The 27227-nt window shown below is 43.0% G+C and overlaps 1 protein-coding gene across 2 annotated transcripts in view; it reads right to left on the bottom strand.

The window, feature by feature from the left end:
- The window catches only part of BMPER (BMP binding endothelial regulator), a 244690-nt gene that overhangs the window by 56330 nt on the left and 161133 nt on the right, over positions 1-27227 (bottom strand). For both annotated transcript variants that reach the window (XM_038557315.1, XM_038557314.1), the window contains exons 12-13: positions 25507-25836; positions 18057-18393 (exon numbers count right to left, since the gene is read on the bottom strand). In XM_038557315.1, the coding sequence (XP_038413243.1) occupies positions 18057-18393; positions 25507-25836 (667 nt within the window). The remainder of the gene's footprint in view (positions 1-18056; positions 18394-25506; positions 25837-27227) is intronic.

The following is a 27227-nucleotide window of genomic DNA, read 5'->3' as shown; positions in this document are numbered from 1 at the left end:
CAGGCTGGTGCTGGGCTGCATTTCACTGTCAGCTTGTAGCTCAATGTCTGGGAAGATCCTTTTAAGGACCAAGAATGAAGCAAACACAAATGACCTTACCACTTCTAAATATAAGCTTTTTCACTGATTAGTATACAATTGCTTTGCCCTAGTTCATTATCACCAGCTGCTTTAAAATTTTCTATTAAGAGACTTTCCATCCAGGAGCACCAGCATGGCTCAGTTGAGGGTCTGCCTTTGGCTCAGGTCATGATCCCAAGGTTCTGGGAACAAGTCCCACATCAGGCTCCCCACAGGAGCCTGCTTCTCCCTCTGTCTCTCTCTCTCTCTCTGTTTCTCTCATGAATAAATTAATAAAAATCTTTAAAAAAAAAAGAGAGAGACTTTCCATCTGCTATAAAATCATAAAGAACAAGGCTTGTAACTAACAGGTGACCAACCCGTGAACAGGTGACATGCCTTTGCAGAGTGTGACAGTGTGCCGTCGGCCCCTGTGAATATGGACATCTGTTACACACGAGAGTCAAATCCCAACTGTCCCATGAGTTACCTGGACTCCTCCCTTTCTTCACATAGGAAAAGATATTATTCTATTAAAATATAGATAATCAAAAGCTTCAATGTGCTATCAAGCCTCTAATGGAAGCATTGAGACAAAGCTATTCAACAACACAGTACAGCTTAGGTCAGAGCAGAAGTGGAGAAAACCAAATCAGCGCTGATCAAACTTTAATGTGTACACAAATCATGTGGGAATCTTACCAAAATTGCACATCGTGTTTTAGGAGGGTGAGTGTAGGGACTGATTCTGTATTTCTTTTTTTTTTTTTTTTTAATTTTTTTTTTTAATTTTTATTTTTTTATTTATTTATGATAGTCACAGAGAGAGAGAGGAGAGAGAGAGGCAGAGACACAGGCAGAGGGAGAAGCAGTCTCCATGCACCGGGAGCCCGATGTGGGATGTGGGATTCGATCCCAGGTCTCCAGGATCGCGCCCTGGGCCAAAGGCAGGCGCCAAACCGCTGCGCCACCCAGGGATCCCTGATTCTGTATTTCTAACAAGTTCCCAGCAGTGCCAGTCCAAGGACTGACAAAGAATAACAAAGGTCTGAACCTCGTGCCAGGGTGGTGGCACACCTGTATTACTGAATGTGTGCTGGTGGCACGGACATGGCTTGGCACACGTGTGTGTGTGTGTGTGTGTGTGTGTGTGTGTGTGTGTGCGTACAACCTGTGCAGCAAGTGTGCCTTCATCACTCCAGATGTGCTTTTGCAAAGGAACATGGCCCTGACTCCAAGCACAATGTAGCAGGTCATATAAACCCCTGCCCTGGATACAACAGATTCGGTAATATGGGCTCCCTTGAGGATGAAGAGAAAACCTACTTTAAAGTCCCATAAGAGGGATTTACCTTCAGGGGAAATATGATTTGACTCATAACATGAATGAGTCGCTGACAGGTAAGATTCTGAGTAGTGGATTTTATTACATGGAGAGTATAACACAGGAAGTACACCAAGCTCCCTAGGACAGGCACGAGGGTAGTTCAGGGGGTGGGCTACATAAATACTTTAGAGGCACCTGAGTGTGCCACGATACTTCCTGGTTAGGGCCCTCTCTTCCTGTCTCTTAGCCTGATTCACTGCTACCCATCCTTTTGCTCTCAGCTCAAGTATCATTTGCTAGGGAGAAGGGGTCATTGTCTGATGCACATGCCTCCCTCTTCCCCTATGCACACACCTACTGGGTCTGGCCCTCCTGTGAAATGATCTGCTTATGCACCAAAGTATCCCTTGGTAGCCCATACATATCATGACATATTTATTTTTGAGGATATTGGATTACTGTCTTTCTCATCATGAGACTATAAGCCCCATGAAGACAGAAGCCACGTCTGTTTCACTCACCACTGTAATCCCAACACACAGCACAGCACCTAACATTTAATATGGCTCAAAAAGCATTGATTAAAGAGTTGAAGAGGGAGAGAAGGAGGGAGGAAAGAGTCAGGCTTTCTTAACCCAGGGTCCCCAGATCCCTACAGAGATAATTCCCTGTCATATGCACAGGCGTGCGTGCATTTTCTAGAAAAAGGACCTTAGCTTTTGTCAGGTTCTCAACAAGGCTTGTGGCCTCCCAGAAGTTAGAATCACTGAGTCACCAGGATCATATCAATCGGAACATCTTAAGCAAGATGTGAAATAGAAATCAGCTTCTTTCTTTAAGACATTGTTTCTACACAGTCTTTAAAAGCAAAAAGAAGAAAAAAGATGAAAAAGCTACAAATACTTTATAGGTGCAGAGCACTGGAATCAAGGATTACCATTCTGTGATGAACTCAACCTTTGGGATCAGACATTAGCATGTCTCAGTGCTAGGATTAACACTGTGAACTGGAAAGAAAAATTTGAGTAGAAAAATGGCCACCGTTTGGAAATTCATATATTTCTATTTAAAAGACCAATAGGATGAAATTGCTTTATTCAAAATTCAGCCAACATAAGACGACAGCACAATGCTTCCAAAACCTGGATAGATAATTTTGCTTAAAAGAAAATATTTTATATATTCTTTAGGCATACATTTTTTACTTGCAAAATGCTTCTTTGCAAACACTTTGAAATTAATTTGTTATAACAAAAATGTATATTTTTAAAACATTAAAAGTATAGTCTGATAAAAAAATATTTTAAAAGAAAAGACAGCCTTTGAAATGAAAATAAATTGTGGTATAGGAAACATTTGCAAAAATCCCAGGGTTTTTAGCTCAGTTTAGAAAACGAAGATAATTTAAGGTCAAGGATAGGTGATGACTGACTGTTATTATCAGATTATGATGGTCATGGTCACAAGCATATGCTCTGAGTCAAATAGATTTGGTTTCAAATCCTGACTGCCTTTTTTTGGCCTGGTGACCTTGGCTGACAGGTCCGACTCCTGTCAGAGCGTGAGCTCTGATTCCTCACCCACACAAGTGGAACACTGCAGGCAGGCAGAGCCCTCAGAGGCCACTGGCACATGGGGAGCACTCAAATACGTAAGCTCTTATTCCTCCACTTAGCATAGCATTACCCGTTATTATTAACGTTGTACTGTATTATCAGAGCTTCCGGCACCTAATGCATGTCAATCAATGCTCGCTCACTTGGTTGCTGGTATCTCCTATCACCAAAGCCCATGGACTCACGGTCTGTAGAAATACAGCCCTCTGTTTTCAGTAGGCTTCTGGATCTGAATCTCTTTATCCCCTCAAGTAAACACCAACCTCAGCTTTTCTGCAGTCCCTATTTGCTATTCAGGCCAATAAATCCTAACGGTGTCCACAAAACTATGGGTCAGTATCTGTTTAATATCTTTCCTTCCCAGCTTTGATCACAAAGACAAAATGAAGACGCCAATTTCCTGGCTTCCTTTTCATATGGAAAAGCTTTCAGGGGCTCTGAAAGGTCTTCTGGCCCCATATTCTTTGAGCAGCTCAAATGCATCCTACCTTCAAGCTCACACATGGGCCATTTGCTTGTGATGCGATGAACAAACCAGCTTGTCTTCTCTCTTTTAAAACTCCAAACACTAGGTAAGACAGTAAAGATCATAGGGAACAGCTCTTTCATGTTAAAAGAATTATTAATTCCAGTATCGCCACCAGATTTCCCCATTTCCTTGCAAAGCATTTATTTCTCTACTCTGTGTGCCCATTGACTGGGCTCTTTAAAAGCCTAACACCAGTAGAAAGGAAACAGATGTTTACAGATACATCCTGTCGGCCGTTCTGGGCGCACAGTCCTGGCCCCTGACTCTGTCTGAGGACCTGGGGGAAGAGAGGATTTGGGCAGCCCTGCCTCTGCACAGGAACCCTGGGCTCTGATCCTGATCAGCATCAAAGCTGTGCTGTATTCGGTCCTCCGTTCCCCCTCACTGGCTGGACCCCGGGTCCTCTAAAAGTGCCCCGGTGGTTCCTTGCACTGGGTTCAGTGAAAAGCATCTCAGTACCAGGAGAACTCTGACTCTGGATTCTAATTCTGACTGACAAATAACCCAGCAGAGCAAATCCAGCACTTCTGTTTGGCCTGGCCCTATGGACAAGGAGGCAGTAGGACCAGCACCCTTTCACTCACCAAAAAAAAAGGTAAAAAGATTTACTTTGGTGCTTGTACTTTGAACTACACATTAAGAAGTGCCACTGAGCTCCCATTACCCCTTTGGTCTAAGTGAGCATAATCTCAGCTCCTAAACCCCTAAGCCATGGACCCACTCTGTGTTCTCATCCCTAACGTTTGAAGGTAAACAGTAAAGGATAAACACACACACACACACACACACACGCACGCACGCACACCCAATAGAAAAAAAAAGTTGTTGAGTAGAGAAAAATCTCAGAGAATTAAGTCCCTTGAAGAACTCATAAACACCTGGAAGCAGTTCTTGTAATTCCTTCACATGGTGCAGAGGCTCCTTTGGCGTGGTTCCCCGACCCCCAGTTCTATGAACTTCTTAGAAATGCACATTCTGAAGCCCCACCCCAGACCCACTAAATGACCCTGACACCTGCTAAGGTGTGAGAGCTATGAAGTAATGCATAGAATGTATAATTGGTGTATAAAAACTAATAAATAAATGAATGATGAGTAAGTGAACCACTTCACTGAACCACTGCTCAGTTAATGGCTGAAAGAAACTCAGTGAGCCCCTTCCGTTGTCTCATGGATGCCGGGGCATGACCTGTAGTGATCTGGGTGAGGCCTTTGCCTCCTGACTCATGGTCCTCACCCCTCATTGTTTGTGATGCTGCACCCCAGAATATCTGTCTAGCTGCCTGTGCCAGCCTCCTGCTGTGCTCCACAGCTCTAAACATGCAGTCTCTAATGGCTGGGATCTTTCCCTCTGTTCTTCTCCCTAAGTCCCTACTACTTTTTCTGTGCACCTAAACTCCATATGTTTTTGGTTTCAGCTTAGGAAGTCACTTCCTCCAGGAAGCCACCCCCTGGCAGATTCCCACAGCATCCTGTACATCTTTCAAAAATGCATCCCTCCCTATCTACAGCCATGTTTACTTGTCTCGCTCACTCCCTAGCCTGTTCTGCAAGCTCTGTGAGCCAGAGGACTCATTTATCTTATTCCCTGCTATAGCTCCAGCACCTTGAACAGCGCCCAGTGAATTACTTAATCACAACAGTGACTACAAAATAATCTATGCTTTTTTTTTACAATAGATAATATATATTTTAATTTATTATTTGTTGATTTCATTGACTCCCAGACATGAATAATTGACCAGAAGCCTATAAAAGAGGACTGTGGGTATATGAAAAAATAATAATTCATCATTTTTTTCCTTAACCAGATTGCCCATTCTGTTTTTTGGTTTTGGGGTTTTTTTGGTTTTTTTGTTTGTTTGTTTTTCCATATACACACTTTTCAATATTTGTTCCCTGGTTGAACCACTGCCCCCCTTCCCCCCCCAAAAAAAAGCCTGTGTGTAAAAGCCTACTACACCTTTTACTTGCCAGGTCAGGAGAAAAAATGAGGTCAAATATTAGGTTTTCATGTAAATAGAGAACAGTATGTAGGAGGATCCACGAATGCAAAAGGTTACCTCTTATTTTGTATGTACACACTCTTCATTGATTTCAGTTCTTGTCAGTTTGATTAGGAAATGGTCAAAGAGTCCTGGAGGGCCATCAACCCAGTACAGCCCTATGCTCTGGACAGAAGTCCTGTTGCTGCTCCGAGAACGACGGCCACCATGACGCCTTGAAAAGCCCATGATGCTGCCAGGACAGATTCTGCATCTGTCCCTGTGGTTTCACTGAGGCACGATGCTGTGCTTACAATACATCAAGGTTCTAACCACTCTGTATGTGCCCTGATGGAAGCCTGAGGACACCAGTCTCCAGGTGCTCTTGATTCTGAGTTCTGGCACCCAACTGCATATCCTGATTTTCTAAAGGATGACTTGAAACAACAGGGCTCAGCTCAGGCCTGCCCTCATGAAGGCCACTGTATCTTGCTGGTGAGGTTGCCAGCCCCTTGGTCATTGCTTAGTCATTATATCATTACAAAGGAAACCTCATCTAGTCTCTTGGCCATTGCTTAGTCATTATATCATTACAAAGGAAACCTCATCTAGTCTCATGAGCAACCTGTTGCTCTATTTTATAATGAAAAACATTGCAAGTTCAGAGGTGCTAAATCCCTTGCCCATGGCCACTGTCATTCATTTCCCAACTTGTTCCAGAAAGGATTTAAATCAGCTTACAAAACTATACGCAGAATGAAATAAAATGAAAACTGCCAGAAAGATAAAAATGAAACCAGCACTGTGATTAGTTTAGAAAATAAAATCCTGGCCCTGACGTTCTATACACTTGATTGAAATGGATCACAAACTTGCTTTGATCTCTCTGGTAACCACTGGCAAAAGGGGGAAAAATACAGTCCGTGTCCCAAAGTACTTTTCTCATAGGAAGAAGCCTTGGGTCTTTTTTCAGAATCTTTAAATACTTAGTTCACAAACAGTATTAACCAATATTATTTTCTACATCAAAACAAAAAAGAAATGAGGAGGAGGAAATAGGTCAACGGAAGCTATAATAAGACCAGAGCTATTAAGATCTAAATTTCAAATAGAGCTCAGGAGCCCTGACCACCACCCCAGATCTCCTAGGAACGATGCTCCTAAGTGCCAGTTATACCCTAGTAATAACCTTCAATCACCACCTGAAGGTTACATTATGCTCAAATACTACTAAAGAAGACAAAGAATCTTGGCATGAAGAAAGTCAGAACTTGGCACACATTTCTTCTCCAACACTTTGTATTCTTGTAAGAAAAACAAAACAAGACATATGAACCCCTTCTATGTTCAATCTCTACCCTCACTGGAGATGAATCCAATTTTTTTTAAGGTTCACATCTAAGTACTCATCTAACAGAATGAATTGTCCCTTCTTCACCGCCCCTTCTGGGTCAGTACTGTCAGCTGAAATAATTTGTGAAGAGCACACTGTGAAAACTTTAATGAATTTCTAATCAGCTCTTGGTTTTGTTTGCTTTGCTTTGTTTTAAGAAAAAGCATTCATTTCCATGCCAGATATGAAACAGTTCTTCCAGATGGGTCTAGAAATGACCACAGAAAAGAAAACTGAAACACTTTTTTCAGGTTCTGGAACCAGGTTGAATAGATTACACTGAAGGCAAACTCCACATAAAGCAGGTTTCTATGTCAGAGCAATGAAATAATATTAATAATAAAACTGCTATTGACTGAGCATAATTTGCCCTATGCCAGGCCTGAAGTAAATTTCCATGTAGAGTTCAAGCCTCATAACAAACCCCCACAGCAATCTGACAGGTCCTCTCACCATCGCTTTCTACACAAGAGGTACCCAGGGCTTCATGGGAACCTATCTGCTCAACAGCACACAACTTGCCAGTAGAGGAGCGCAGAAATTGATGCTGGCTACAGAGCCTACTTGACAGCTATGCCACATTCATTTTGTACCACTCTATCCATCACTTATTTAAAAATCTTTCTTTGCTTATTCATTTTTCCCCATTTAGTCATCCAATATATATTTTTGAGTACCAGAAAACATTTATATTCCATATACTTTCTTAGGCACTGGGTACACGACCATGAGCAAAACATATGAGCTTCAAAGAGCCTACAATTTAGACGTGATAAGGTTTTTAAAAAGACACTTTAGGATGCGTGGGTGGCTCAATCAGTTAAGCAGATGTCTGCCTTTGGCTCAGGTCATGATCCTGGGGTCCTAGGGTCAAGCCCTGCTTCGGGCTCATTAGCGGGAGTCTGCTTTTCCCTCTCCCTCTGCCATTCCCCACTTACGTTCTCTGACTCTATCTCTCTGTCAAATAAATAAGTAAAATCTTTTTTTTAAAAGATACTATAATACATTTTTCAAATCTACTATGATAAGAGAAGTACAGAGTGCTATAGAACCATAGAATAGGGACAGGGAGCCCAGAATTGATGGAGTCACATCAAACTATATAAAATGGTAAAGTTTGAAATGGTTAAAAAAGAGTACTTGTATTGTACTTTCTGTCAGTATTTAAGAAACTGTAAATCCAAAGATAAGTCAAAATTGATTTCTCCGTATAGTAGTTGTCCAGTGCCATGCAACAAGTTTAGTGGCTTAAACAACAAATTAAGTGGCTTAAAACAACACATATTTACTATCCCAGGTTCTCTAGATCAACAGTCCAGGCAAGGATTCTGCTTGGAGTCTCAAAAGGAGAGACTCCAAGTGTTGGCTGGGGCTGTTGCCTCATCTGGGCCTCAAATGGGCAAGGATATACTTCCAAGCTCAAATGGTTGTTGGCAGCATACCCATCACTTTTTTCTTCCCAACAAGTGTGTATTTTTTTAATTACTTAATTTATTTTTAATTGGGGTATAGTTGACATACAATATTAGTTTCAGGTTACAGTGTAGTGATTCAACATTTACAGACATTACAAAATGCTCACCATGGTAGGTCTAGCTACCATCTGTCACCATACAAATCTATTACAATATTATGGATTATATTACTTATGCTGTCCTATTCATCCCCATGACTTATTTATTCCACTCCTGGATATTTACTTGAAGAAAACAAAAACACTAATCCAAAAAGATACATGAAGCATTATTTACAATAGCCAAGATATGGAAGCTACCTAAGTGTCCATCAATGGATAAGGAAGATGTATATACATACAATGGGATATCACTCAGCCATAAAAAAAAAAAAAGAATGAGATCTTTCCATTTATGACAACATGGATGGACCTAGAAGGCATTATGCAAAGCCAAGTAAGTCAGACAGAGAAAGACAAATACTGTATGATTTCACTTACATGTAGAATCTAAAAATAAAAATGAACCAACCAACAAAATGAAACGTAAACAGATTTATAGGTACAGAGAAAAACCTCGTGGTTGCCCAAGGGGAGGGGCTTGGGAGAAAGGTGGAATAGGAGAAGGGGACAAAGAGCCACAAACTCTCATGGCTTCTATAAGTGTCAATCATGACAGCCTCCTTTCTGGTCTGCAAACAGGCCACAACATCCTGCCCAGCATCAGGGCCTGTGCCCTTTCCCCTACCCTGGCTGGGCCTCCCCTCACCAGTCCTTCCCATCTGCCATGGACTCTCCTCAAAGGAAAGCTCCTCATGCAGCCTTTCCCCATCCACCTAATTCAAAGTTGGCCTCCTCCAGCCTGCCTTGTCTCCTCCATTACTCTTCTCACAGTTGGTGGTGACCTTGTTTCCTATTTAGTGTTGCCTGCTCACACTAGACTCTGGATCCTCTGAAGGAAAAGCTTTTGTCTCTCTTGTTCAGTCCTGAATTGCCAACCTACAACAGACTCTGGCACACAGCAGGTGCTCAGTTGAAAGTTGTAAAAGAAGCAAATTAAATAATTAATGAAATCTTCTTCCAAAAACTCATGGCAGAGCAGGATATTTAAAGTCTGAATGTATAGTGAGAGGCTCTGACAGCAGCCATGGAGGTTCTTGCCAGATATCCTGGACTAGGTGCCCTGTTAGGTTGGCTGCCCGGGCTCAACAGGTGGCCCCCAATGAGTCCCCTCACCTCTCAGTGTCCCAGATAGCTCAACAGGGAAATGAAGAAAACACTACCCATGTCAGCCTTGCTCTCACGGATGGAAAAGGCCTTACATTCATAAATAATGAAAATATAAGGAAGCTGCACCAGACTGCCTCTTGTTTACTTAGAAGTAATCAAGACGTCCCCTAAGCAGCCAAGAGAGATGCTACAAAATAATTAGTGTTTTACCTCTGACAATGACACTCATTCAAATGTGTTCAAAAGCCTCCCAGAATATAATTGCATCCCAGAATGTAATTTTCTGAGGAGAAACACTGCAGGATTCTAGGAAGTTTATGCTGAAAATAAACTCAAAGCTAAAATTAAAACCAAATTGAAATTAGATTTAACCTTGAGCCAGATAGGTTGTGTGGTAAAGAACTAACCCCTTGCCCAAAAGTCTGGTTTGGACTTTGCCTCCCAGGGGGGTGGTGTCTAGGCCCCTGGAACGTCCTGCCTTTCAGGAGTATTGTTTTTTTTACCTGGTGGCTTTGGACACCAGACACTTAACAATGTGACTTCTGATTGGGGCTTTGGGCCTCATGTCAACATGGGCCCTGAATTTCCAGAGGAACCGGATAGTAAGGGCAACAGTATGACCTCTGAGAGAAGCTGGAGACCAGAAGTCAGCCATAGAGGTAGCAGGTGGTAGTCCCAGTAAAATCTTTGGACACCAAAGGCTCAGGTGAAACTTCCCTGATTGGAAATACCCTGAGAATGGTGAATATTGCCAGCATGGTGGCCAAGAGAACTTAATGTCAATCCATGACTCCCTAAGAAGTGACAGCAGAGGCTCATGCTTGGACCTCTCCTGGACTCTGCCCTGTGTCTCCTCTGACCTTAATCTGTATCCTTTCCCTATAATAGACTATAATCATGTGTATAACAGCATTTGGTGAGTTCTGTTAGTTCTTCTAGAAAATTATTGACACCGAAGTGATTTTGAGAAATCCTCCGAACTGGCAGTATCAGAAGTAAGGGTTGTCTTGCATGGCCTGCGCTCCCTCCACCTCTGTAGTTGGTTAGCCATACAGTTGGCCTAAACTCTCCTCAAAGGGTAACCTACCTGCTAAGATAGGTACTGTTTCTCTTTTGTTTCTTCTTTAAAGGATAATCATTTATTTTTGATATGAAAATATAAACATGAGATGACTTTAGACTTGGATACAATGATGTCCCAAGCAACCCTGGACCTTTCTAAGTATACTCATGTATATTTTTTCTGCTTTGGCCCCAAGAAAATTGGACTCACCAGGAAGGGCCCTTCTGAACTGAAATCTAGGCACTTAGAAGGGAGTTTAACACTTTTATTTTGGGTTATTTGGTGGAGCAAATAGGAAAGAAGCTACGTGTGACTGATATGGAAAAGACCAGATATAAAGTCGAGGGAAAGACTACATGAGGCTTTGGTTCCAACCTGCTAGAAGGCTCAAGATCAGTGAAGGGGTGTGACTCCTCAGGTGTCAGGACACAGGGTCAGTTGGTCCCATGGCAAGATCGCCCCATGGGAGGTCAGTTGTTGTGCCTCCATAAGAGGAGGCTAATCTGAAGTCTGAAGACCAACTGGGAGAGACCAACACAGAACTGACTATGAACCAAAACACTGCGTACGAAGGTGGCAAGGCCAAATCCTAGCTGAGAGATAGAAGAGGAGCTGGGTGGTCTGAGTGGCTTTCAAGTGAATTGTGAGTAGGCGGAGGTAGTGCTGAGATCCAGAGGTAGTCACAGCCGTAGGCTCATGCAACAAGAAGGGCTGGCAGGTGCATCGAAGGTGGACCAGAGGCTCTGCCTGCCATGACCAGTCCATTCCCCGTTAGGACAGAGATGCATGCATACCCTGTAAGTGCATAACTGAGTGTGGTGATAAAGACCTAAGATGGACTTGGAATTAAGCATAGCAGAAGTCACAGTTCAGAGAGGATAGACATGGGAGAGAGGCTAGCAAAGGAGCTGAGAAACCTTTCATTCCAGGGGCGATGCTGGATGAAATACAAAAGGGTAGAAAACACATTCCTCATTTCCCAGCGAACCTAAAATTCAGTGCTGGAGGGACGATGGCAGTGCAACATAGCATGTGTTAAATCATGATAAATACAATCAGCATATCTAAGAAACTACAGAAAGAATATCTCCAGTGGCCTGGGATGAGGCTTGAGCTATACCTTCAGCTTAAATCAATGTATAAAATGAGGGCATCCCGGGCAAGGGAATGACATGAACCCAGAGGCGGGAATGTGTGTTGTATATTTAGACACAGTGAAAGGAGTAGCTTAGGGCAGAAGTTAAGAGGAAGAGAGAGAGAGAGAGAGAGAGAGAGAGGAGGGGAGGGGAGGGGAGGGGAGGGAGAGAGAGAGAGAGGGAGGGAGAGGGAGAGAGAACACACTAATGAGTAGAGAAAACACCTGAACTTTATGGGTGGATTTATAAGGACTCAAGTCTGATAGGTGATACAACTGAGGTGTCTTACTGCCACCCGGTGTCAGCGTACCTTCTTGACAGACTCAGAGTGACTGACTCATCCTAAAAGCTTAGTATGCCAAATGGAAAATAAAAAGAAAGGCCTATAATGTCACACTTTAAAATGAACATCTCATTTGGTTTAGGACTCTAGTTCTTTAAAAAAAAAAAAAAAGAAAGAAAGAAAGAAAGAAAGAAAGAAAGAAAGAAAGAAAGAAAGAAAGAAAGAAAGAAAGAAAGAAAGAAAGAAAAGAAAAAAGCTTTTATCTGTTTGACACAGAGAGAGAGCACGAGCTGGGGAGCCGCAGAGGGAGAGAGAGAGAAGCAGGCTCCTCGCGGAGCAGGAGTAGCTGCAGGGCTCAAGCGGAGGACCCTGGGATCATGACCTGAGTCAAAGGCAGACACTTAACCCACTGAGCCACCCCGGGGCCCCAGGACCCTAGTTCTAACGGCAATTTGAGACAGGTTATTAAAAGCTGTCGACAGAAATGTTCTCAGCATGTTCTTCTTTGAAGTGAGGCAAGATCGAGTTGATTTTAATTATAGAACAGCAGTTAGTTTTATATGACTTTCTCATGCACAAACACATACACACAAAGTCTGTGCTCTTCGCCCGAGCTCTTCTCTTGTTTTATAATAAATTATTAGTTTCCTTTGTAGGAAAACACAAAGTGGGTCATTCACAAAGTCTGTGATCTTCTCCTGGAAGGAAGCCTCGTCAGTCCCTGGACACCAGTATATCCACCACCATTGTGCTAGAGAAGTTCCAGTGTTCTCCTGCGCTACTCCCACCTCCTACCTCCCGGTACCTCCGAGGGCAGGACACATCTGTGAATCCTCTGGCATTACTTCAATTCCTTACAGCTGTAAAAACCACTGCATGGAAAGAAAAGAACATTTCCTAGACTGGGAATCCCCAGACACTTTCTCAAAGCGGACAAGTGAACAGAGTTTTCTGCTCTGGTGAATTAGACCCCAGTAAGGAGGGCACAGAGAGGAAAACAGTCCTGAGATGATTGTGGTCTGTAAGTGGCTGGGCTTCGCTGCAGTCCACATCCATTTTCCTGACTTCTCTGAAACGTGGGCCTGACCCGACTTTAGAGCCCTGCTTTCCCGGCAGGTTAGACTTTCTTGTAACTATGTTATCCAGGACTTGGGGTCTGCATAGGGAAAGACCCCCATTGCTGATGTCTCACACAGCAATGAGGTCTTCTCCTTCTGCAGTTGGACCTGCACAGCCCAGCCCCACGTCCTGGCTTCTCCCTGCCCAGGGCTGCCCAAAGCTCCTGGTCAGTGTGGCCCAAGGCAGCAGTGGGGAGCAGCTTTGAGGCTGGTTGCAGAGAATCTGGAGGGAGCCTTCAGGGCTGAGGGTGGGGGGCGTCTGCTTATTCCTCCTAGATATCCCAGCTGGCATCCGGACACAGAGAAGGCAACGTGAGGCTGGGAAAGTCAGGTAAGCATGAGAAATAAGAAGAGAGGCATGAACATACTCGACACATCCCCCACGGGGATGCCTGTGCATGAATCCAAATAGAATTCAAATGACCTCACATCAATTTTTCCACAGTCCACTACCTCCCCAGCTACTAGGATGTCTCCGTAACATACCAGTGAAGGAGGATGCAAAAAATTATTATTTTTTTTTTTTATTGGTGTTCAATTTACCAACATACAGAATAACCCCCAGTGCCCGTCACCCAATCACTCCCACCCCCCGCCCTCCTCCCCTTCTACCACCCCTAGTTCGTTTCCCAGAGTTAGCAGTCTTTACGTTCTGTCTCCCTTTCTGATATTTCCCACACATTTCTTCTCCCTTCCCTTATATTCCCTTTCACTATTATTTATATTCCCCAAATGAATGAGAACATATAATGTTTGTCCTTCTCCGACTGACTTACTTCACTTAAAGGGAATGATCTAATTGAAGGACTAGTCAATTAGCAACTCGAGGACTTACGACTCCTTATCAATGCAGCCAGCTAAAATTTTTATGTGATTCACAATTAAACTACCTTGCACCTAAACATATTCAATTGGTAAATTAAACAAAATTATGCTGATCACAAAGATTAAATTAATATCCAACTAAATATTACATTTTTATGCCAAATGAGGCCAGGATAGGTAGAAGTGATTTGTGCTGAAAATTAGCAAAACCTGAAAAGTTTCCCAGAAGAGAAAAAAAAAAAATCTTGGCTGATTTCTTATTCATTTACAAAGTTTTTCAAGTTTTTAGACAATAGATTGTTTACTATTTAAAATGTTGAACTAGGGGCACCTGGGTGGCTCAGTCAGTTAAGCATCTACCTTCTGCTCAGGTCATGATCCCAGAGTCCCAGGATCAAGCACCGCATAGGGCTCCTTGCTCAGTGGGGATCCTGCTTCTCCCTCTCCCCCTCACCCTACTCGTGCTTGATTGCTCTCTCTCAAATAAATAAATAAAATCTTTTAAAAAATAAAATAAAATGTTGAACTGGATAAAAGGTCAAATAAGATGAAAGATTTACATCCTAGACATCTCAAAAGTAAACACTAATTCAAAAAAACTAGACTTACTACTTTCACTTTAGAAGATGGTTATCTCATGTTTATAACAATGTGCTCTATGGAACTTATCATATGATTAAGAAAATCCAAAAAAAGCTAACATTTCCTCAGGGAAATATCTTCTTTGTTCTCTCTCTTCTCCATGTCACACAGTAGTATCTAGAAGACTGCATTTGTATTTCCTTAAAGGAATTACTCAGGCAGCCCCGGTGGCACAGTGGTTTAGCACCGCCTGCAGCCTGGGGTGTGATCCTGGAGACCCAGGATCGAGTCCCACATCGGGCTCCCTGCCTGCTTCTCCCTCCGCCTGTGTCTCTGCCTCTCTCTGAATGAATGAATAAATAAATCTTTAAAAAATTTTAAAAATAAAGGAATTACTCATATTTCTTTAAGAGGGTGAGGGGAAAATGCAAGGAATCAAATTCATACACAATTGATGTACATGACTTTTCACGCCATCAAAGCAAATCCCGGTCCTGTAATGATTCATAAATAAGGTCACAGCTATGATCATGACTATGTTTTTGGATTCATTTTAGAAATTCCACCAGTGACATAGAATATGTGGGCAAAAATTTACATGTGTGAAATATCATATGATTGCCATTTTCTTCATTTATTTTAATATTTAAATGTCATACGATGAACATATATTACTCTTATAAAATACATTTTTAAAAAGGATTACAATGGAGCCCTAGCCTATCTCACTCAGTGTTACGAATGAGAAACAGTTCATTTTTAAATTGTCCCGTGGATTTATCAGTGAGAATCTATCTAACCAGTTCTCCATGATATGAGCAGGAGAAGATATCAACAATCAGAAAGACAGGTGGCTGAGCTGGGGGCAAGATTCCCCAGGGAAAGAGAGGGACAGAGGACGACAGCACACTGTGCCAGCACTGGCCGTCCACCACATACAACATGGCACTGCCCACTGTCCTCAGTCCTTGGAGGAGCCAGCCCACCAGGCAGTCACTGTCATACCCATTCTATGGCTAAAGAATCTAAAACTCAGCTAGCTACAGGGGCCACACAGCTAGAAAGCAACAGAGCCAAGATTAGATCCAACTGGATATCACCCAACACATTCTCCATCCATTGCTTCCTAAACCCTCTCTAAGATTTGATCCTCACTGCAGATCCCCTGGGAACAAAATGACCTTTCCATGGTGACTTTATTTTCTTTTTCCTGCCACACGTATACTGGAAAGAAACACAGGATCTACCCAACGTCGGCCACCTTCCTTTGAAAATGCACGACGAAACCCTCTTGGCTGGGGCATGAGATCATCAGCAGGACTTGTGACAGGCAGGATTGTCCAGCTCCACTCTCTGGAGCTCCCCTGCTTCTCCCAGGAAGATGTGGCTGGCCACGGGAGGGTGCTCTGCTGCTACCCCACGCACAGCAGAACAGGAGCTCACCTCCCCTCACGTCCTGGGCTCCAGTCCTCATGCACAAAGATCCCGGGTGCGTTCTCATGAGCACCTCAGCCTCTGCACATCAAGCCCCTTACACAAACAAGCGACCCCCACCGTGCTGCTGTGGCAGCTGCAGCAACATCTAAGGGCAGAAGGCGAGCATCTGCCTGGCCACCTAACAATTCCGGTTCTCTCTGTTCGTGTCTATGTCATTTCTCACGACTTCTGCCAAGGTGCTCATCATATTCCTGTTTGCAGTCCAGAGATCATCACATGAAATAAATCGCCAAAGGGAAAAGAAACAGAAATTTGCACAAAGGGACTGCTCTCCAATGTCTGTTTTCAACACACTCCTTTGAAATGGGATAAAAATCAAAGGTGTAGACTGTCGGGGCCCTGAGAGAAGTATACAGCCTTTCTTTTCTATGTTAGACAGAGAAGAGGCTAATCCAAATCTGTAAATACAGCAGAGGAGCTTCCACAAGAGTCTTTATACTGGTTCATCATTTAATTTAATTAATAGAAGAAATTGCAGCAGCCATAGGTTAATTACAGAGCACTTGCCATGTGTGGGCACTGGGCTGAGCATATACATTTACGTTCATAATCTCACTAAATCTGAATTACAACTCTCTAAGGTACGTTCTTTTATTATCCCCACTTCACAGATAAGCAAACTAAGGTTTAGAGAGCTTAAATAATTGTTCAATGTTATAAAACATCCTGATTTTTAGCCCCGGAAGACCACAAAATTCATAATTGCTATGCTCTACTGCTTCCCCTCAAGACCTTCAAGGGATGGGTGTTTAGATTCCAAACGAAGCTTCATTTGTTTGTCCAGCTGCTTAACTCGCTCCAAAGTCTTACATTAAGATCTTTCAATTTCAATAGACAAGGGTGGGGTCAATTTAGGAGGTGGTACAGGAAGGAGGAAGAAGAGAACCCAGTGAATTCAAATTATAAGAGGAAAATGGCTTGAAAGAGCTAAACGTAGGAGTCGGAGCCAAATGGTTTGGCAGACGCAGCCATGTACAGGGGTGCGTGATGACAGGGACAGTCCTTTTTCCACTCCACTTTGAGCTGTCTTTATAGAACTTTATCTTTTATGTCCAAAGATCAAATAAAAAAAGATCACATTTAACGAGAACTAGGGGAAATAAACTGGTGGCAATTAAAGAGTAAAAATAACTTCTCTGTGGCTTCAGACCACAGGAGCTTTCTCATTTTAAGAGGCACAGGCAAATCACTTCAACAAGGCCTTTTGGGCTGTGTCGTCTCATGTTTCCTCCCACACCCATGGTGGTTAAAGTTATAGACAGTCATAGATCTTGAACCCATGGAATTGTGTAATAAATGGAAGTACAACCAGGCCAGACTCATCAACTCTCAAATGCAACCTTGCAGCATGGAAGAAAGGATTACGGAATCCATATTCTCAATAAGAGATTTTCCTTTTTTCCATCTTTGAGCCTTCTTTCTACTCTCCCCTGACTTTGGATGCAAAGTCTGAGACTTGGCCAACACCCAAGGAATTCTCATTTCACTGCCTTGTTTTCCACCTGCAGATTTTTGGGGGCTAGACAATGAGGCAGACCTGAACTCTTCCTCAGGCCTCAAATAACCAAGCTCACTCAAACGCCCAAAGGCAGCCAGAGTCATTTGAGATTCCCACCTCTGTCCTATACTGCTGCCGTGTAGGCAGAATTTGGAGATAACTCCTCAATCTCAGAGTCAAGCCTAACACCTAGAAAAATCCCAGCTTCCCAGTGAGCCTGCATACACACAAAAAAGAATGACCTGTAGGAGATAGTTCCAAAATATTCCCTGAAATCTCTTAATTTGAGGTATAACGTGGGACTGAGTCAGGATAAGATCAGTCTCAACACAAGAAAGAAAAAATGTTTACCGTGTGCACTGGGGGCCCTTGTTTTGTAGGCCAAGAAATTTGAAACAGTGTTTCACGGTTAGTCAATCCTTGGTCTCTAACCCAAACCCATCCCCCAAACACTGTACCTACCGGTAGAAAGTAGCATAGTCCACGGTTGAGTGGCAGGTCTGAAACTCCCAGGACTTGAGTTTCTGGCATTCTCGATGAGCTCGGAGCTTTACCTTCACTGTCCCTTGACACAGTTCAGGCACTGGTTTCCTCTGAGGTCTGTTGCAGAACTCATTGGACTCTACCCTCCAGGACTCAGCGAAGTCATCCACATCGAACTTGAAATTTCCATCTCCACCAATTAAGTCATCACGCTTATGTCCATTGTAGTTGCCACAAAGACCACAGAGCTTGCCCTTGAGATGGGGGGCAGCCATGACTTCGACAAAACTGTCTCCATCCCAGGATATTTCCAAACCTAGAGGAAAAGGAGAAGAAGAGAGGATCAACCACTCTTAAATTCACCAATAATTCCCGAGTGCATATATCCTTACATAGCACACATGACTAACCTCTAACAAGGAACACTAAGGGTCTATCCAAACTCTTGGTTACTGTTTAATCTCACCACACTAAATGTTGTATGATATTACATTAAAACACTTAGTTTTGGGCAGCCTGGGTAGCTCAGGGTTTTAGTGCTGCCTTCAGCCCAGGGTGTGATCCTGGAGACCCGGAATCGAGTCTCACATCAGGCTCCCTGCATGGAGCCTGCTTCTCCCTCTGCCTGTGTCTCTACCTCTCTCTCTCTCTCTGTCTTTCTGTCTTTCTCTCTCTCCCCCTCCCTCTCTCTGTTTCTCATGAATAAATAAATAAGATCTTAAAAAAAAAAACGCTTAGTTTTTGGAGCTCAAAATTTTTAAACCGTATAGAACTTGCCTTTATACAATACCTTACGGACCCTGATTTGATCTGTAGAGGACCACTCATCAACAATGTTCCTCTTAGGCTTATAGTTTTGCCCTTTTCTATAGTAATTGCGTTGGTACAACTTGTACTTAAACCTATCCAATGATGAATGAAATGTGGAAATGGAAAGATGACAAGGATGATAGTTCTTAATGTAATTTTTTTCTTTATCCAAAAATCCCCCATGTAATTATACCAAATGTCAAATGAAAATATCTAAATTATTTATTATAGTGAAATTATGAAAGTAGTAAATATATGGCTTCTGAATAGATCCTTCTCAAAGGAAAACACTCATATGGAAATATCTGAAATGAAATGTTTGGCTCCTCATTTTTAAAAGACATCCCTGAGATGAGGACAGTTGTTTCCCAGGGTAGAGTTGTGGTGGAACACTTCCAACCTTCACAGCCCTGAGCTGATCATAAACTTCAACATTTGAGAAGGCATTGGAGGCTGTCAGGCCCTGTGGGAAAGGTCCTCTTGTGCTAGATAGTATCAGCAGGACAGAACGACCCTCTTCACCAAAGAAATAATTTTTGCTCTGGAAGGTAGAGAACCTAGGCTCCTCTTGGTTTGCTGAACTGACAATCTAGAATACTAAAGGCTTTGTCTATAAGCTTTCATGCGTTTTTCAGATACGTGGCCCAAGATCTTAAGATCCATCAGCCTATGATCCCATTGAGTACTGGAATTTCTATATCACATAGAGAACAGCCAAGTTATTATTTTTTTAAAGATTTTATTTATTCATAAGAGACACAGAGAGAGAGAGAGAGGTAGAGACACAGGCAGAGGGAGAAGCAGGCTTCCTTCAGGGACCCCGGGTCTCCAGGATTACACCCTGGGCCGAAGGTGGTGCTAAACCACTGAGCCACCCGGGCTGCCCAAGAACAGCCAAGTTATGCTGTCACACAACAAAGATCAGTCTGACTAGAATGTCAAGAAGAAATGTTCTCATACACATCCTGATACTGTGTGTGAAGACACTGCCCATTAGATAAAGGTGAGGACTTTATGAACAGCCTATTCAGGTTTGATCCAGAGCAAATATTACACTCTTCTGGTCAGAGTTTTTCTTTATTTCTCAGGTGTGTATTGGAAGCTTTTCTTCCTGTTTTCCTGATAATGCCCTAGCAGTGCCTGAGTTTCCCAGAGAATGGATGAAGTAGGTGCCAGTTCTGTGACACGAGCACCAGGAGAACATCTACAAGTTGAAGTGCATTTCTGGGACTTCTGGGACTGGGACTTCTACTTAATCACTGTCACTGTCTCCTAAGAATGACAACGCAAGGCAAAAGTCCGTTTTTTAACAGAAAAAGAGAAAGTTTTCCCATGTGTGTGTTTTTAAATCTTGCCCTCTTGGGATTCTAACAAAATCTAGTCTTTCATTTTAGCCTGTTCTGGGCCTCTGGAAAAAGCAACATGACTTTCCCCCTAGAAGATCTTGCAAGATTAGGCTGGTGAGCAAATGTCCAGAAGATGTCCAGAAGTTGGCTGATGAGGCAGTGATGGGAAAGAAGAAAGGGGCAGAGGAGGAGAGAATAGATCTTGTCTGGATAGAAAATTGGCATAAGACAAAATCAGAGTGATGTAAGATTAGTAAGAAATGCCCAGAAGTAGGATTCTAAAGCCAATATTCCTTAAGTATGAACATGATCCAAGAGAAGAGAAGGCTGGCCAAATAGCATTCCGGTGAGTAGGCCACACAACTGCCACAAGAAAGAGTTACAAATCCACTTTAGGGAGTTATTGATAGAATAAACCAGTGGTCTAAAATCCGGTTCCTCGAGAAATAAACAGAGAGGCCCATAATGGAAATCACTGTGTGGTAAATGAAAGGAATGGAAGCATTCTTAGTCCAAGGCTAATGGTAGAGAAGGTTTCTTGGTTTGGAAGAGGAGCTAGATTCAGAAAAGCAATTAAATAGAGTTGGGAAAAAAAAAAAAAAAAAGGTCATAAGAAAGTCTCTCTTAGACAGAGGCAAACCAAGAAACAGACTCTTAGCTATAGAGAACAAATGGATGGTTACCAGAGGGGAGGGCGCAGAGGGGGGTGTTAAATGGGTGATAGGAATTAAATAGGGCATTTGCTGTGATGAGCACTGAGTGTTGTATGTAAGTGATAAATCACTAAATACTACAACTGAAACTAACATTACCCTGTATGTTGACTAACTAGAATTTAAACAAAAACTTGGAAAGAAAAGAAAGTCTCTCTCAGGAGTAATTTGATGAAGACAGTAGAGCAATGGGACAAGGTGATCAGAGGAAGACACATTGTGAGAATATCCACCACTGAACTGACCTCCTCGATGGATCTCTGTGAGACAATGGTGTCAGCCCACAACTCTCCTACAAAGTGATTTCTGTTTCTTCATACCCCATCATCTAACACATTATCTGGCACATAGTATATACTCACTAAATGGATGAATTACCCTGCAAATTGATACACCGAATCTGCAAAGCCAAAGAAATTATGAATTTCATGCTAGTTAAGACACTGAAATAACAATTTTGAAAAAGGACAAGCAACCTATAATATGATTTGTAATATGCTCTCTAAGGTATAGAAGAAGCATGACCTCAGAAGCCTGTAGCAGGCAGCTGCCCAGCAAGAAAAATGAGGGAAGAAAATCAATTCCATATAACATTCTAACTTTTAGAGCATACTTCCAAAGACTTTCCATGTTGCAAAATTTTCCAAACTGCAAATCTCTTTCCTAGACAGTAGGCAAATACTATTCTTCCAAATGCCACAATGGTCGAGAATTTATATCTAAAGGAGTTCCAACATCATTACTGACAATGACATAACAAATATGAGACTTTGGGCAACTAAGTCCATCAGAAATCAACCCACAGTGAACAAGTGAATCATTACGTTCTTTTCATGAACTGGACTGGTGGCCATGCATGCTTGGGAAGATGCAGACCCACTGTTTCTAGTAAACTCTTCACAAAACTCTTGGTCTCTCAGTCATAAAACATGGTCCCCATAGTAAGGGAATAATCTGTAATTCACTCTCTTTTCCTCCTCTTTTTTTTTTTGTATTATTATATACAGTGGATTTTCATGGACCAATGCTAAGTTTCCTATTGTATAGGGATGACTTACCCAACTACAGATGCCTTTGTCTATTGCTGTATCGTGTACATACATGTTTGCATGATTGTCATCACCCTCTACATGAGTAAAATCCATGTAAAGTAAATTACAATAGTGGCCAGCAAAATAATACAGACGCTGTAATTGAAGAAATTGCTCTTCCAAAAGGTATTTTAAAGAGGCATCTTAGGACACCTGGGTGGCTCAGTCTGTTAAATGTCTGCTTTTGACTCAAGTCGTGATCCCGGGGTCCTGGGAAGGAGCCCCACATTGGGTTCCCTGCTCTGCGGGGAGCCTGCTTCTCCCTCTCCCTCTGTCCGCCACTCCCCCTGCTTGTGCTCTCTCTCCCTCTCTCATTCCCTCTCTCGTTCCCTCTCTCTCTTAAATAAATATAAAAATAAATATAATCTTTAAAAATAAATAAATAGGCATCTGATGAGATGAAAACATTGTGGAAGGGGCCGGGGTTAGTCCCTTTCTGCAGCTGGGATGAGTTTCCCAATTCCTCTGCCTGGGAAATTAGGTAGAAATAACTGGCAGAGTCAGAAGGCCAAAGCCGCAGCATATGTCCCATCTGGGGGTGTAAGCAGCAACCACATTCCTTCCACTGCACGAGGCACCTTCCAATTATCCCTTCTCACCAGTGAATGTTTTACCAACTTGTTTTTTACCCTTCAAATGTGTGACCAGGCTCCAGACCACTAGTTTGGCAAGAGCAGAGGGGTGGGGAGGATAGGGGAGGGAAGGGGAGTTGTTGTTCTTGTGTTGTTTTTGTTTTGCTTTTTGTTTTTCGGTTGTCATTGTTGCTTCTGCCTGTTGTTTACTTAGAAGACAGAGGAGGTACAAAATCTACAGACATACATACCATCATGTTGCTTAAAAATGGATGGTTTTTCTGTTCAGGTTTTACACCAAAGGAAAAAAAGAAAAAGAAAAATACATGTAGTCTCTGGGTTCATAAAGTATAGAACTCTACCAAAAGTAAAATAAAAAACCACACTCCAAAAAAAAAAAAAAAAAACCACACTCCCACGTGTTAATGCCTTCGGGTGGATCTGACGTAACTCTCTCAGGTAGAGTTGATGAAGTGAACAGATGGCAGAAAGGAAATATTTTTAAATTATTCACTAAGTGCCAAGAGTTGGGGTAGGAGTGTGATGGGGGTGAGCAGTGCTTTCTCAAGCTACTAAGCCTGCTCTGTGCCCTCTGTACCACCCCGGTCGTTATTAGGTAAGCAACTCCTGCATAATCCCACCAAGCTGCACAGCCACCTGTGCTCCTCTGCCAAATGATTCCGTCATGAAGTGCCGAGTTCATAAACCATAGGGGCAAGGAGTCATTCCTCCCCATTTCCCATCCTCCAGCTGTAGGCTTGATTTAAGCTGCTATTTTGAAGAAAAGGCCCTTTGATCATATGAGTTTATAAAATTAAAAAAATAATAATCTATGGGATAAGAACACTCCAAGGATAGACCATGATATTTTAAATGGACAATCAATAGGTGATAGAAAGAAAATATCCCTCAGGGGCAGTACAAACGGAGATTGGTTTCGGGGGAAGACTAGGGTCTGGAAATGGAATCCTTCCGTTCCAGGTATAATCTCGAAGCAAGTTTAGAGCCCAGAGGAATACGGTTTTCCCTAGGAAGCCGAAAGTTTATGCTACGGGAAATTGTTCAGCTGGGTATTACGGGCATCACGTAACTTACTTGCAACATGGTAAGAGATGGAAAAAATAAAGGAAATTGTAAAACTGAATTCAAGGCCGAGAAGAGTTAAATTCACTAATCTAATTATGGTGTTTATGATCTAGTATTATTTTCTTAGCAGCCTCAAACCTTCACTCATTTTCACAATGTGGAATCCTGACAAGAGGACAGTTATTCCATAAGGTATTGCCAGCTAGGGGCCAAACAGTATCGAACCTCCTAGACTGTTAGCAATTTTCCAGTATCCAGGATCCCTGTGAGCGTTGGACTGTGGTGGACCAACAATTTCCATATCAGCAGAATCCACTGTGTTCAGCTGGCATGCAAACTGATAAGCAAGGTGCTTCTAATTAGTACTCTGTAATAATAAGTCATCTTGTACACAATTTACGGGGAGCCACAAAGTGTTGCCTTCTTCAAAGAAATGACCAGGGCCTACATCTACAGAGGGACATATCATTTGAATAAAACAACAGGTGTCTGAATTTTTCTGAAGAGGACTAATCCCTCTAAAATTGAATAAATAGAGCTCTTCACACCTGCCACTTTCAAAGTGAAGTTGGACATCCTTCTCCCTTTATAGAATGCTCCAATACATTAATATTTAACTTTTTCTCACTGAAACCATGTTGTGCTCTCTAAATAAAAGCTCCCTGGGTTTCGCCTTGGCTTCCTGCCTTTGTTTAGCTAAGCTGGCATTCCATAAACTCAGATCAATTTGTCAAATGTATTTTGGCTTGAACTGAAACAATTAACAGCGTTCTGAATAGGCGGCAGAGAAGTCTCTATAGTTCCCCCAAAAGTGCCTGTTCTATCAAGTGTTTCCCTTTTGGATCCTCACTATCCAAAGGAACTGGAATGCAATTGATGCTTTTTTACACGGTTACATTTTCATCAATATAAAAAGCAAGAAATATGTTGATTCCTCAAGTATCACGCTGACAGAAATAGCATACACCAGAAGAACACGCAGTTCAGTATCAAATCGACGAACAACATGGATTAACCGAGGGTAGCGCGGAAGGACCCACACATGATGTAACTGAATGTGTAAATATGCTGAATTCATTCTTTGGGGCCGATATTGAAGGATGAACTTCTGCTTCTAAGAAGCCCCTTTTGGTGGCACCCCACAGGCAAGAACGAGGGTTTTCCCTGAGCCCCTAGGAGTAACCCACTAGCAACTATTCACAGTTTGGCCTGGCGGGGGGTCTGCCCATGGGGTGGAAATACAGAGTCCAGGAGGCCCCAGGCCACATGAGATGCTGAGAAAAGGTAGCAGCAAGCAGCTCCATGTACCCAAGGCTGGGGGAAAGGGCTCTCAGAGCCCCCTAAGCATCCTCCAGCAGAACCTCCAGAGTGGTTCTAGCCATCGACTCAGCGGGCACCTTCCCCAGGGTCCAGAATGGCCAGGACCGCTGGTCACACAGCCACGCACACTCCCACCTGCACACCCGCATATCTGCACTTTCCTGTTGAGGATGCCCCCCCCCCTTGGACAGATGCTAACCAGAAAACACGCCACGTCTCACGTTTCACAGACGTGAAAGTGCACATTACTGGCCGAGCTGGGAGAAACACTGTCAACTCTGAGCTGGACACCCACGGCCTAGCATCGTGACAAACCCAAGAAGGAGGTAAGCTGCAGAGCACGGCTGCTGTTGGGGGACAGGGGTGTCAGCGGGCTGCAAGCCTGGTGCGGCTGGCGCGGGGCCCCACGGCCTACCGGGGGCTCCAGCGACCTCGCGGCCCCTGCCCAGGCCCCGGTGAGGGCAGGAGGCAGGGGGGGCCGCGGAGCCCACCTGCCTGGGTGGTCACTTTGAGCAGGTAGCCGTCCAGGTCGATGTGGAAGTGCGGCGCCTGGCAGGGCAGCGCGATGCGCGAGCCGTTCCAGCGCACGGTCAGGTGCTGCTGCAGGCTGACGGTACTGGCGCCCAGCACCAGCTCCACCGACTTGGTCCAGGAGAACGAGCGGGTGCGGCGGGCGTCGTTCTTCACCAGCACCTGGAAGGGCGAGGCAGGGGAGGAGCAGTCTTTCGTCAAAACGTACTGACACGTCCCCTGAAAGTTAAATGTCCGGCCGTCAAAAGTGTTGTAGTGGGGATCTCCGAACACCGTGCACACGCCGGGCTCTGCGGATGAGTGAGAGACAAAAGCAGGTCGTGAGCGGAGCACAGGACTCGAAAGAGCAATCAGGGGGCCCTGCCCTAACCCCAGAGGGGGCACCTGTCAGGGAAGGGAGGGCCTTAGCAGATTCACACTAGTGGAAAGCAGCTTAAAAAAAAAAAAAAAGTTTGCTTGTTTTAAACGTCTGTACCCCACCTCCCAGGACATGCAATACCTCAGGTATTGCATACTCAAAGGTTATTCGTGACACTTCCAAATTCTAAAGCCATGTCTACTTTGGAGACTTGATATGATGTTTCTATGGTGTTAGTGTAAGGGATGGAGAAATGAAGGTAAGGAAATTCAGTACACAGAACTGGCCTTCCCTCATAGGCCACATGAACAGAAACAAAAAAATAAATAAAAGGTAGCAACGCAAATGACAATACAGCAAAGCAATAGTATTATTTTCATTGAATTGATTTGAAAAATGTGGAATATGGTATTCTAGACGTTACTCATTTTTTAAGGTATTATATTCATTCATGGTGTATTAATTCACTAAGGACCAATAATAGAATTGCCGAGCAGATACATGTTTAATACCATTAGGAAACAAAGTACTGATGAAATTGATAGTATCTATGTTTTCCTTCTTTTTACAAATACAAGGCTCCTATATTTTGATCAGTGTCTCAAAACCTAAAATTGGATAAAAATAAATTGTAAAAGCCATCATTTAATAAATTTAAGAAATCCCAAAGCATTCATCATTTCAAAATACCTTTCATTCAATTTTTTTGTGAAACCCAGGTAAAGTTTTATACTAGGGGCACCTCAAAGACTTTTTTTTTTTTTTAAGATTTTATTTATGTGTTCATGAGACAGAGAGAGAGAGAGAGAGAGAGAAAGAGAGAAAGGCAGAGATACAGCAGAGGGAGAAGCAGGCTCCCCGCAGGGAGCCTGATGCAGGACTCGATCCCGGGTCTCCAGGATCACACCCTGAGTCTGAAGCAGACACTCAACCCCTGAGCCACCCAGGTGGCCTCTCAAAGATTTTTATAGAAAATTAAATACTGCTTCTTTTTTTAAAAAACAATGTATGACATTGATTTGTTCTCCATGTAAAGATGTTTTATCTGTTTGCAGAGAGGCATGAACAACCAGGAAATGAGGAATTCATTTAGATAAAGGAACCCACATGATAAAAGAACTAAATAAAAAGATCAATTTCCAGTCAACACCAGCATGGGTTCAGAATACGAAACTATCCTATCAGCAATTGCTCTGAATATGTAAGAGAAGAATTAAAAGTCAATACAGAGGGAGGATGTGCCAACTGATTGGACAAAACCAGTGGGATCCAAGGCAAACATGTGCTTTTAATTTCTAAAGTGTTTGGAGAGTAATGTTGTTT

This window comes from Canis lupus, chromosome 14 (genome assembly GCF_011100685.1).
Source record: "Canis lupus familiaris isolate Mischka breed German Shepherd chromosome 14, alternate assembly UU_Cfam_GSD_1.0, whole genome shotgun sequence".
NCBI classification, from domain to species: Eukaryota; Metazoa; Chordata; class Mammalia; order Carnivora; family Canidae; genus Canis; species Canis lupus.
Note: the sequence above shows the minus strand (reverse complement) of the source record. Positions and strands in the feature narration are given on the sequence as shown.